This window comes from Papaver somniferum, chromosome 6 (genome assembly GCF_003573695.1).
Source record: "Papaver somniferum cultivar HN1 chromosome 6, ASM357369v1, whole genome shotgun sequence".
NCBI classification, from domain to species: domain Eukaryota; kingdom Viridiplantae; phylum Streptophyta; class Magnoliopsida; order Ranunculales; family Papaveraceae; genus Papaver; species Papaver somniferum.
In genome coordinates this window covers 145,393,096-145,405,872 of record NC_039363.1, presented here as the reverse complement: position 1 = coordinate 145,405,872, position 12,777 = coordinate 145,393,096, and the positions used below count along the sequence as shown (strand labels likewise).

The following is a 12,777-nucleotide window of genomic DNA, read 5'->3' as shown; positions in this document are numbered from 1 at the left end:
GTACGTGCTCGCTGTCCTAGTATTGCATATTGGGTTGAATTCTGCTACATGAAGCCTGCCAGGTTATATTACCGGGACCATATCCTCTCCTCAACACAGGGGGTGCAGCAGGGAGACCCTCTTGGTCCCCTATTATTCGCACTAGCTTTGCATCCGCTCATTGAGAAGATTGCGTCCAATTGCACTCTTGATTTTAACGCTTGGTACCTGGATGATGGCACCATAGCTGGTGATACGTTGGAGGTTTACAAGGCCTTCAAGATTCTCAGGATGTTGGTCCAAGCTACGGGTTGCATTTAAACATTGCCAAGACAAAATTGTTCTGGCCCTCTTTTGATCCGAGGAGGGAGTCTGCTTTCCCGGTTAATATTGGCAAGGCTACAGATGGAGTGAAGCTTCTTGGTGGCCCTGTTAGTTTAGACCCAAGCTTTTGCTGCCGCACTGTGTCTCATAGAGTTGACAAAACTATTCAACTTATGAACAAGATTCAAGTGTTGTGTGACCCTCAATGCGAACTCCTACTCCTTCGTAGTTGCACTGGGTTATCGAGACTGTTTTTTGCTCTTCGCACTACCTGTCCGATGGCCTTGCTGCCTGCTGCAGAGCGTTTTGATAGTTACCTCATGAAGTATCTCCGGCGTCTCGTTGTGGGGGATAATGCTGGTTTTGGTAAGGTCCAACAGCGTCTGGCCACACTGCCGATCAAAGAGGGGGGGGCTTGGGGTGCTCACAATGGCCGATACCATGCATTATTGCTTCCTAGCTTCTCAACTACAGACGCGGCATCTACATCTCTCTATTCTGAAGACCCCTGCAACATCAGACCTTTGCCCTGGTTTTCACAATGCTTTGTTGCGTTTCGAGCAAGCCTGTAGGATTTCATCCCCGAACTTCAACATCAACGATACCGCCTCCAAATACATGAAGTCTCTGGAGGCTATCTATTTTGGCACAGTTCTGGACCAGGTTCCTTCCAGCTTTGCTCCATCTCCTCGTGAGGTTGCTGTTTGGCAGTGCAATAGGCGAGAGCATGCCATGGACTTCCTTAAAGCTATACCTATACCCGGCCTTGATCAGGCTGTTGGGCCTAGACAGTTTAGCTCGGTATTGCAGTATCGTCTAGGCATACCCCTTTTTGATGAAGGCAGCAAATGCTCTTGTTGTGGCAAGCCCATGGATATCTTCGGCGATCATGTCATCCACTGTGCTAGTGAAGTTGGGATTAAATTCAGACATGATCTGGTGAAAGACATCTTGGCTGATATGTGCTTTAGAGCTGGTGTGGTAGTCAGGAAAGAGGTTTCCGTGGGTGTCATCAATGGCAAGGATCTTCGACCTGCAGATATTATGGCTTATAATTGGGAAGATGGTAGAGATGTGTGTCTTGATGTCACCGGTGTTTCCCCTTTCACTAGTGCAAGAACCCGCGGCTCCGCTCCGGGTCATGCCATTTCAGCGGCTGTGACTCGCAAGAATAATAAATATTTGGACGTCTGCTCTTCACTCGGGTATGGATTTGGGGTGCTGGCCTTTTCCACCTTTGGTGAGCTTGGTACGGATTTTGTTGTTTTTCTGAAGCGAATTAGGAATTGTATGGCACGACATGATGCCAATTTCAAAATGTGCAATTCTCTTTTTCATCGGTTAGGGATCGTTATTCAAAAAGGTGTTGGCGCCCAGCTTGTTGCTAGGTTTCCCACCATTCCTTGTAATGTTGATTTTGATATTGAATAATAATAATAATAATAATAATAATAATAATAATAATAATAATAAACCCTAGGAAAGAGAAGCTCCGGCGATTGTGTGGGGGATTTTCAGGCGACTGAAAACCAGAAATCTCCCCTGCCTTTGTCCGTGATTTCAACGCATAATCTCCCTGTTTCCTCTGTGTTTATTGTTTGATTGTATATAGGGATGCATGGCAGGTTTCTTCTAGGGTTTTTCTGTTCATACACAGCTTTCCCCTAGAATTTTCTATGCCCATAACTCGTTCTTCAGCTTCTTCAGTCCGTAGGAATGACAGCCCTCATTCCCACTCCTCCACGACCTCATCTTCTTCAGTCCGTAGGGATGCATGGCAGGTTTCTTCGCAGAGTGATAAGCTTCCTTGTCCTTTCGCAACTTTTGATGGCTGTCAAGGAGGTCCTGGTGGTTTAGGTTACTCCAAGAGTGGATTATCAAGACATCTGAAAGACCACCACTTTCCAACAGAGGATGCCAGATTGGTTTGCATTGAAAGGATTCGGACTAACGAGAGCTGCTTCACTGCATGGGAAAGAAATATGTTGATGTTGGAATCTTGGTTATGCACCAAATGCATGACTACTCATACATGGAAAATGGCATGCAAAAACAAGTTGCATGCTGCAGATGTCGTTCCAGGGCCGTTCAATGGAATTGGTGCAGATTTCCTGATTCATGGTGTTGCGAAACCTCAAACTGCTTCGCCTGGTGCAGTGGATAATGCTGGTGCAGGTGTTTCAGTGAGTGAAGAGCTTGCAGGTGATGAAGATTTTGCAGGCCTTAATGTGGAGATACTAAACCTGATGCTGCAACGACAAATACATACGACTGTTAGTATTCCTCCACACTGCAGGTTACATTTTTCGCGTGCTCTCAAGTCTTCATTAGATTCTGTTCTTGCTAATCCCATGAACATTGCGGCCTGGATACGATTGTTACTGCTGCCAATTTGTACACTAAACCTGTATGAACCTCAAAGCTCTAGTGAGGAACGCTCCGGTACGAGAAAGAAGTTGCAGACTGCTGCTGTAAACAAAGCTTTGTTGGTTTGGAGGGAACCTGCCGGCTGCATCAGTTTGGTACAACAATTGCTAGGCCTGACCAAAAGAGCTTCTACACAGCGTGCTCCTATCAAAAAGAAGACGATGAGACATATAGAAGCCTGTCGTAAAAAGCTGAGTTATGGCCACTACACAGCAGCAATTCGCATTCTTTCTTCTAGTGGCGTTGCTCAACCTATCGCAGACACTTTGTTCGAACTCCAGCAGAAACACCCATATGCTCCACCCCCTACTATACCCACTGAAGCTGTCTCAACACCTTCTTTGACTGTTGATTACAAGGCTGTACTTGCATCCCTTAAGAGCTTCCCCAAGGGGACATCTTGTGGCAGATACGGTCTACGTGCTCAACATTTTTTGGACGCCATGAGTGGAGCTGGTGCTGCGATTTCTGATGATTTGCTGCTGTCGATTACTGGCGTTGTGAACCTGTGGCTTGCAGGTAAATGCCCTCCTTCCCTTGGTATATTTGTAGCCAGTGCTCCCTTAACCCCACTACTTAAACCTGGTGGTGGTTTGAGGCCAATTGCGGTAGGCACCATATGGCGCAGGCTGTGTTCTAAGTTAGCAGCTACTTATGTTTGCAAAAACTTGAACAACTATCTTGGAAATCACCAATATGGAGTTGGCATCCCTTGCGGCGGAGAAAGTATTCTATATGCGGCGAATAGATTGCTTGAAATGCATGGATCTGATAACACCAAATCTATGTTATTGATAGATTTTTCAAACGCTTTCAACATGGTTGATCGATCTACTATTATCCGTGAGGTAAGAATACACTGCCCTAGCATCTCTCATTGGGTTGAATTCTGCTATGCAACCCGCCAGGCTATATTATCAGGAACACTTACTCTCCTCGGCACAAGGGGTTCAGCAGGGTGACCCTCTTGGTCCCCTTCTTTTTGCTTTAGCTTTTCACCCTCTTATCGAGAAGATTGCATCCACTTGTATGTTGGATTTCCATGCCTGGTATTTAGACGATGGCACCATCGCAGGTGACACTTTGGAAGTTTCTAAGGCATTGAAGATTCTCCAAGAGGACGGTCCTGTCTACGGGTTACATTTGAATATTTCGAAGACTGAATTATTTTGGCCCTCTTATGACCCGAGAAGGGATTCCGATACTTCCTTTCCTGCGAATATTGGTAAGCCAAAAGATGGTGTTAAATTGCTTGGTGGACCAGTCAGCCTAGATATGAACTTCTGTAGTAATGTGGTGTTGAACAGGATTGACAAAACCTCTCAGCTCATTGACAAGATTCAAGAGCTGCATGATCCTCAGTGTGAACTTTTGCTTTTGCGCAACTGTACTGGAGTTTCGAGGTTATATTTTTCCTTACGCACTACTTGCCCCAAGGCGATTCAGAATGTTGCCACGCGCTTTGATGATTATCTTATGCGATATCTTCGTCGTCTTATAGTCGGAGATGGGGCTGGTTTTGGCTTAGTCCAACATCGACTAGCCACTCTTCCCATCAAAGATGGTGGTCTGGGTATTCTTACTATGACAGATACTATGCAGTACTGTTACCTTGCATCTCAGGCACAGACCCAGCATTTGCAGAATTCTATTTTGAGGCTGCCTGCAACAACCGACTTATGCCTTGGTTTCCATACTACTTTACAGATTTTCACACAAGCTTGTGAGATCCCCCTCCCTGATTTCAACATTAATGATGCCGCCCCTCATTACATGAAGTCATTGGCTGCTATCTATTTTGGAGCTATCAGGGAAAAGGTACTTACTCGCTTTTCTTTTTCTACACGTGAAGCTACTGTTTGGCAATGTAATAGATCTGATCATGCTATGGATCTCCTTAAGGCAATACCTATTCCTGGGCTCAACCAGGCAGTTGGTTCCAGGCAGTTTAGCTCGGTCTTACAATATCGTTTAGCTATACCCCTTTTTGAGGAAGGTAATAAATGTACCTGTTGTGGCAAACTCATGGATATCTTTGGAGACCACGCTATCCATTGTGCTAGAGAGGTCGGGCTTAAATTCAGACATGATTTAGTAAAAGATATTCTGGCAGACATGTGTTACAGAGCTGGGGTTGTGGCTAGAAAAGAGGTTTCTTTGGGCGTCATCAATAATAAGGATTTTCGGCCAGCGGACATCATGGTTTATAATTGGATAGATGGGAAGGATGTTTGTCTCGATGTCACTGGGGTCTCTCCGTTTACCAGTGCTAAGTCTCGCCACTTCGTACCGGGTCACGCCATTTCTGCAGCAATTACTCGCAAGAACACTAAATACTTAGATGTTTGCACTTCTCTCGGATATGGGTTCGGTGTTTTTGCTTTCTCCACTTTTGGCGAGCTTAGTACGGATTTATTAACTTTCCTGAAGAGATTAAGGAATTGCATGGTAGGACATGATGCCAACTTTAAGATAGACAATTCTCTTTTTCATAGGCTAGGAATCGTTATTCAGAAAGGTGTTGGTGCCCAACTTGTTGGTAGGATACCCACCACCTCTTGTAATATTGATTTTGATTAATAAATGCCTTAGTGGCTCCCTTTTATAAAAAAAAAATAATAATAAAAAAAAATAATAATAAAAAAATAAAATAATAAAACCATCGACCCTCAACTGTGTCAAACTCCTAGGTGGTCCTGTCAGTATAGATTTGCAATTCTGCAAGGAAATGGTGATGCAGAGAGTGACTAAAACCATCAACCTCATGTCAGTCGTCAAGAATCTCAAGGATCCGCAGAGCGAACTATTATTATTGCACAATTGTACTGGGGTCTCCAGATTATACTTCACTATGCGCACAACAAATCCCTTAGCATTGCAGCAAGCTATGACTCACTTTGACGATCACCTCTTTCATTATTTGCGACAACTTATTGCTGCAGATGGGGCAGGATTTGGTCCATTGCAATACCGCATCGCTACCCTACCAATCAAAGACGGAGGTCTAGGCGTATATACGATGCATGACACCAGAAATTACTGCTACTTGGCTTCACAGTTTCAAACTCGGGATATACAGGATGTCATATTGAAGGACATCCCTCCTAACAGTTCAAGCTCAACATATCATCAAGCCTTAGCAGCCTACATCCAAGTTTGTGGTCTTACCTCTTCCTCACATAGCTTTGACGATACAACCCCTCATTCTATGCACTCCCTGGCTGTTTTATACTTCGAAGCAGTGAAGAAACGGATACCCACAACCTATCATTTGAGTGTACGTGACAGTGTATTATGGCAGTGCAACAAGCTCAAACACGCCCAAGATTATTTACTTTCCATACCCATTGCTGGTTTGAATCAAACCCTTGGACCTCGTCATTTCAGATGCGTTCTCAGCTACCGACTTGGCATCCCGCTGTTTCCCGAAGGCAGTCATTGTTCAAGCTGTAATAAGGAGATGGACATATTTGGAGACCATGCCTTACATTGTGCTAGCAACGTTGGACTCAAATTCCGGCACGATCTGGTACGTGACATTTTTATGGATATATGTATTAAAGTCGGTGTCGCATCACGTAAAGAAGCAACCTTAGGTTTTCTTTCAGATGAGAATGCTGCTTTGAGGCCTGCTGACTTATTAGTACACAACTGGGAAAACGGCAGAGATACATGCTTCGATGTCACAGGCGTTTCTCCCTTCACTGGGGAAATTCGTTCTTTCACCCCGGGCCAAGCTCTCTCTAAGGCGATTCTCCGTAAACACAACAAATATTTAAAGAAGTGTGAGTATCACGGATATGGCTTTCATATTCTCGCTTTCACTACATTAGGTGAACTAACTGAGGACACGGTGGCTTTTGTAAAGAGGTTAAAGAACTGTCTATCTCACAATGACGCAAATTGTGGCACTGGCAGTTTTCTTTTTCATCGTTTAGGTATTGTTATTCAAAAGGGTGTTGGTTCTCAGCTTGTATCTAGGTTACCAACACTTTTCATGTAATATTACTCTTTTCCCTATTTTCAATAAAAGCCCTCAGAGGTACGTTTCATAATAATAATAATAATAATAATAATAATAATAATAACGGGCCCCTAGCTCAGCTGGTCATCCCCGTTCCCCAAAGTTTAATGCGCTCCAGGAGGTCACAGGTTCGAGTCCCCAATGGCGTAATATTGCAGGAATTAACATGGAAGGTAGTGTTAGTTTGCCCCCTTGTGACACAATCTCAGCCCCCCCTCCCGCCGTTTCGGCTCCCTTGGCTAGGTTACCCATGAGGTTCGCTGGTAGATTAGCACAACAACCTGTTCAATTAATGTAATAGTATGTCGTTGGAGCTTATCTTGTTAGGCTTCCAAGTAGTTTCATGTAATAATATCCATCCAATAATATAATAATAATAATAATAACCATAATAACCATGGAGAGAGACTCTCCGTGAAAACCCAGGCGATGAAAACTTGTGTTACTTTTCAATTATTATACTTCCATTCACCCAACCATTAACCCTACAATCTTTTCAATCAATTCATCGTCTGATTCCCCATCTTTTGGTCTATCGATTGATACCTTTTGATCGATGAACACCCACTTTCAATAAACGGTTAGTGCAGTTACTATTATCTCTGCAATGCCGAGAACCAGGCGTTCATCTTCTTCCCGTGAACAACCACCAGACACAGACGAAGCTGATAAACCAACCCCCAACAAACTCATTATGCAGAATTATCGGACACCATGGCTCATTGCCCTTTCAAAAACTTTGACGAATGTCTGGATGGATATAATGGGAGAGGATATGCAAAGAATTCTATTCTTCGGAACATAAAGGATCATCACTGGCCAACACAAGAAAGACTATTGGTATGCAAATAGAGGATAAGTACTTAATTGGGTGTCTACCAGGCTTGGGAGAAACTTTTATCTGTGTTGCATATGTGGTTATGTTGAGAATGCATGAAGGTGCAGTCATGGAAGAGACCATGTCGACTTCATAATGGTTCCGTTTTAACAGGCCCTTTCGATAGTAGATATGCTGATTTCCTAGTACATGGTATCAACAAACCACTGGCAGATTCTTCTTCTTCAGAAACTAATGTTGCTGACAATTCTGATGAGTCACTTGGACTCTCGTTGGAATTACTTGATCTTGTTTATCATAAGCAAATCACTACAACTTCTAGTATACCTCCCCCATGTAGGCTCGGTTTTTCCAGAGCATTGAAGGTTGCACTTGACAATGTACTTGTTAAACCCCATGAACTGCACACGTGGATCCAACTCTTACTTCTACCAGTTTGCACTTTAAACCTTTACATACCCAACAATGCCAATGAGGGTAGATCAGGAACGCGTAAGAAGCTCCAGATTTCTGCAATCAACAAGTCACTGGTGGAATGGGGACAACCAAATGGGTAGGCTAATATTGTTTAGCGTCTTTTGGCGTTGGCTTGTCAGAATCAACAACAATAACAAAACAATAAGCGACCAACGAGAACCAAGAAATCCAAGACCAATGTGGAGGCTTGCCAAAAGAAATTGAGTGAAGGGCATTACACAGCAGCCATACGCATTTTGTCATCTGGTGGTGTTGCCCCTGCAACTCCAGACACTCTCTACGAACTGCAGCAGAAACATCCCTACTCTCGACCTCCTGTCATCCCATCTGGTAATCTAAATGTGGCAGCTGTCAGGGTAGATGTTCAGGATGTTGTGCGAGCTTTGAAAAGCTTTCCGAAAGGAACATCATGTGGGCGTGACAGCCTTCGTGCTCATCACCTGTTAGACGCTACGAGTGGCGGTGCTGCTGCCGTGGAAGACGAGATATTGTTATCGATCACCGGAGTAGCAAAACTGTGGTTAGATGGTCAATGCCCACTGGCTCTTGGAGAGTACATGGCCAGCGCACCGTTAACACCTCTACTAAAACCAGGTGGGGGTATTCGTCCAATCGCAGTAGGTACGATATGGCGCCGATTATGTTCTAAACTGGAAGCATCTGCGGTGCTTAAAGATATGAATGCTTACCTCGGCAACCATCAATTTGGGGTTGGTACTCCTTGCGCAGGAGAGGGCATTCTACACTCGGTGAATAGGATGTTGGAGTTGAAAGGTACCCACACCGACATGACTATATTTCTTATCGATTTCACTAATGCTTTCAACATAGTTAGTCGAACTGTTTTGATCAATGAGGTGCGTGAGAAATGTCCTAGCATTGCTAAGTGGGTGGAATTCTGTTACGCGTGTCCGGCCAAGTTGTATTACAATGAGCACACCTTATCTTCCACTCAAGGGGTTCAACAGGGAGACCCTCTTGGCCCTCTACTGTTTTCCCTAGTTCTTCACCCATTGATCTGCAAAATCGCCTTGCAATGCAATTTGGATCTTAACTCGTGGTATTTGGATGATGGCACATTGGTTGGGGAGATGACTGAAGTGGCAAGAGCTCTCCAGATCTTGCGTGAGGAAGGTCCTGCAAGAGGACTGCAATTGAACATACAAAAGACGGAAATCTTTTGGCCACACCCTGACCCAAGATGTCAAACTGTCTTCCTATCTGAAATTGGCAGGCCAGATACTGGAGTTCGGTTGCTTGGTGGTCCGGTAAGTCTGAGTGATGATTTTTGCAGTCGTATCATTCAGTATCGTGTGGACAAAACAGTACACCTAATGAACTGTGTTAATAAGCTTCGAGACCCACAGGTAGAACTTGTGTTACTTCGAAACTGCGCGGGTGTTTCAAAGTTGTACTTTTCAATGCGTACAACTAGAGTCCAATGCATGCAGACAACACAACAAAAATTCGACGAGCAGCTTATTCAGTTCCTGCAGTATTTAATCACGAGTGATGGAGATGGGTTCGGCCAATTACAACAACGCATCGCTACTCTCCCGATCAGTTCTGGTGGCCTTGGCGTTTACACTATGCATGACACTACTCAATATGGCTACCTAGCTTCTTGCTTCCAAACACAACATCTGCAGAATAGTATCCTACAAGGTACGCCTGGCCTTAGTCATCACTTCCAGACAACGCTGGAACATTACATACATATATGTGGTTTATCTCCTTCATCTTTCAACATTAACGATGTCGCCCCACAGCCCATGCATTTACTGGATACTCGTTACTATGATGCTATCATGAAGGGTTTACCATCTAATTTTGTTATGTCCAAGCGTGACTCTATCTTATGGATATGCAATAAGAAACCTCATGCACAAGATTATCTAAAGGCAATCCCTATCCAAGGGCTTAATCAGTCCTTAGGGCCAAGACAATTCAGGTCGGTACTTCAATACCGCTTGGGTATACCTTTATTTGCAGAAGATAATATCTGTTCATGTTGTAAACGTGTTATGGATCGGTTTGGTGATCACGCCATTCATTGTGCAAGTGAAGTGGGTTTAAAGTATCGCCATGATCTGGTAAGAGATCTATTTGTTGAGTTGTGCTACAAAGCAGGAGTAGCTGCACGAAAAGAAGCGTCTATGGGTCTTACGTCTGACATGAGCACTCCTCTCAAACCTGCAGACCTCATGATATATAACTGGGAGAATGGAAGGGATATCTGTTTTGACGTCACCGACGTTTCACCATTCTCCAAGGGTGGAAACCGTGCCTTCACACCGGGTCATGCAATCTCTGCTGCTATCACACGCAAACGCAACAAATATGCAGACCTGTGTTCGTCTCATGGGTATGGTTTTGGTGTTCTAACCTTTACAACATTGGGTGAATTGAGTGATGACATTACAGTCCTTCTGAAAAGATTGAATAATTGTATGGCGAATCATGATGTCAATAATAACTTAGGCAGTTTTCTTTTCCACAGATTAGGCATCATTATTCAAAAAGGCATTGGGGCGCAACTTGTTGCGCGTCTCCCTGCCAAATCATTGTAAATTTCTGTATATTTCCTCTTTTAATAAAAGCCTTCGTGGCCCCTTTCATAATAATAATAATAATAATAACTCGGCTGTCTACTACCGCTATGTAATGACTCCTCTTTGATTTTTATTATAATAATAATAATACTCTTTGATTTTTATTAGCTTGTTAGGCTTCCAACTAGTTAGTGTAATACTCTTTATCCAAACCAGTATTATTATTATTATAAAAAACAATAATAATAATAATAAAAGCCTCTGTGGCATCTTTCATAATAATAATAAAATAATAATAATAATAATTTTGATTTTGATTAGCTTTTTTTTAATAATAATAATAATAATAATAATTTTACAAGGTAATCCTGGACTTAGCTCTCACTTTTAGACAGCGCTGGAACATTACATTTTCGTATAAGCGGTTTATCTCCTTCATCTTTCAACATTAACGAAGTCGCCCCACAGCCCATGCATTTACTGGCAACTCGTTACTATGATGTTATTATGAAGGCTATACCGTCTACCTTTGTTATGTCCGAGCGTGACTCCATCTTATGGCCATGCAATAAGAAAGCGCATGCATAAGACTACCTCAAGGAAATCCCTATCCAAGGCCTTAATCAGACCTTAGGTCCGCGACAATTCAGGTTGGTACTGTAGTACCGTTTGTGTATACCTCTATTCGCTGAAGATAGTACTTGTCCATGTTTTAAACGTGTTATGGATCGGTTTGGTGACCACGCCATCCATTGTGCAAGTGAATTGGGTTTAAAGTATCATCACGATATGGTAAGGGATCTCTTTGTTGAGTTATGTTATAAAGCAGGAGTGGCCGCGAGAAAAGAAGCGTCACTTGGCCTGACATCCAACAGGAGCATCCCTCTTAAACCAGCATACATCATGGTATATAACTGGGAGAATGGATGGGATATCTGTTTTGACGTCATCGGCATCTCACCATTCTCCAAAGGAGGTAACCGCGCCTTCACACCTGGTCATGCCATCTTCGCTGCCATTACCCGTAAACGTAACAAATATGCTGAACTTTGCTCGTCTCATGGATACAATTTCAGTGTTTTAGCATTTACTATGCTAGGGGAATTGAGTGATGACATTATAGTCCTTTTGAAAAGATTGAAGAACTGCATGGCGAGTCACGATGTCAATAATAACTTGGGCAGTTTTCTTTTTCATAGGTTGGGTATCATTATTCAAAAAGGCATTGGGGCGCAACTTGTTGCGCGTCTCCCTGCCACATCCTTGTAAATTACTGTATAATTTCCCTTATTAACAAAATCCTTCGTGGCCCCTTTTCATAAAATAAATAATAATAATAATAATAATGATACAAAAGGGTGTAGGCACCCAGCTTGTCGCTTGGTTTCCTTCCACCGAAATTGTTGTTGATGAATAATGTATCTGACATATTATTATTTTAATATTTTTATAATAATAATAATAATAAGAAGGTTTTTTTTTCATAATAAAAATAATAAGAGATTTATTTGTAAAATAAATAAATAATAATAATAAAATAAGGGATACTTCAACATTTGATGAAGTATCTACGTCTTCTGATCACCGAGGATGGCGCTGGCTTCAGTCCTCTTAAACAGAGACTTGAAACTCTACCTATGAAAGACAGGGGCTTTGGTGTATGCACAATGGCTGATACAAGCCATTATTGCTATCTTGCTTCATACATTCAGACTCAAAGCTTGCAGCACACTATTTTACAATCCATTGATACGACAGTACTAAGACCCAACTTTCAGTTTTCCCTTCACAATTTCATGCAGACTTGTGGCATCACTCCTTCAACCTCTAATGTCAATAACGCTGCCTCTCATCCTATGAAAACACTGGCAGTACGTTATTTTGATTTTATTCAGAGGGAGTTACCCACTAAATTATGTATGTCCGATAGGGAAGCAGTCTTATGGCAAAGCAACATGATCGAGCATGCCATGGATTATTTGAAGACAATACTAATTTCTGGGCTAAATCAAACAATGGGACAAAGACAATTTCGCGTTATAGCTCAATACAGATTGGGTATACCCCTATTCCCTGCTGAAAGTTTATGCACAATCTGTAAACGGCCCATGGATATATTCGGAGACCACGCTGTCCACTGTGCAAGAGAAGTTGGG

General features: G+C 42.8%; 1 protein-coding gene across 1 annotated transcript; it reads left to right on the top strand.

The window, feature by feature from the left end:
• The first annotated feature begins 7,158 nt into the window (after nucleotides 1–7,158).
• Nucleotides 7,159–10,639, top strand: LOC113291622. Its single transcript, XM_026541133.1, has 2 exons — nucleotides 7,159–9,337; nucleotides 9,437–10,639. The coding sequence occupies exons 1-2, from the start codon at nucleotides 8,627–8,629 to the stop codon at nucleotides 10,637–10,639; spliced, it is 1,914 nt and encodes a 637-aa protein (XP_026396918.1). The 5' UTR covers nucleotides 7,159–8,626.
• The last annotated feature ends 2,138 nt before the right edge of the window (nucleotides 10,640–12,777 follow it).

Coding starts and splice junctions, on each gene's coding strand:
- LOC113291622 (XM_026541133.1), top strand. CDS start 8,627: ATGGCCAGCGCACCGTTAACACCTCTACTAAAACCAGGTGGGGGTATT. Junction 9,338..9,436: donor TTCGGTTGCTTGGTGGTCCG/GTAAGTCTGAGT, acceptor CGAGACCCACAG/GTAGAACTTGTGTTACTTCG.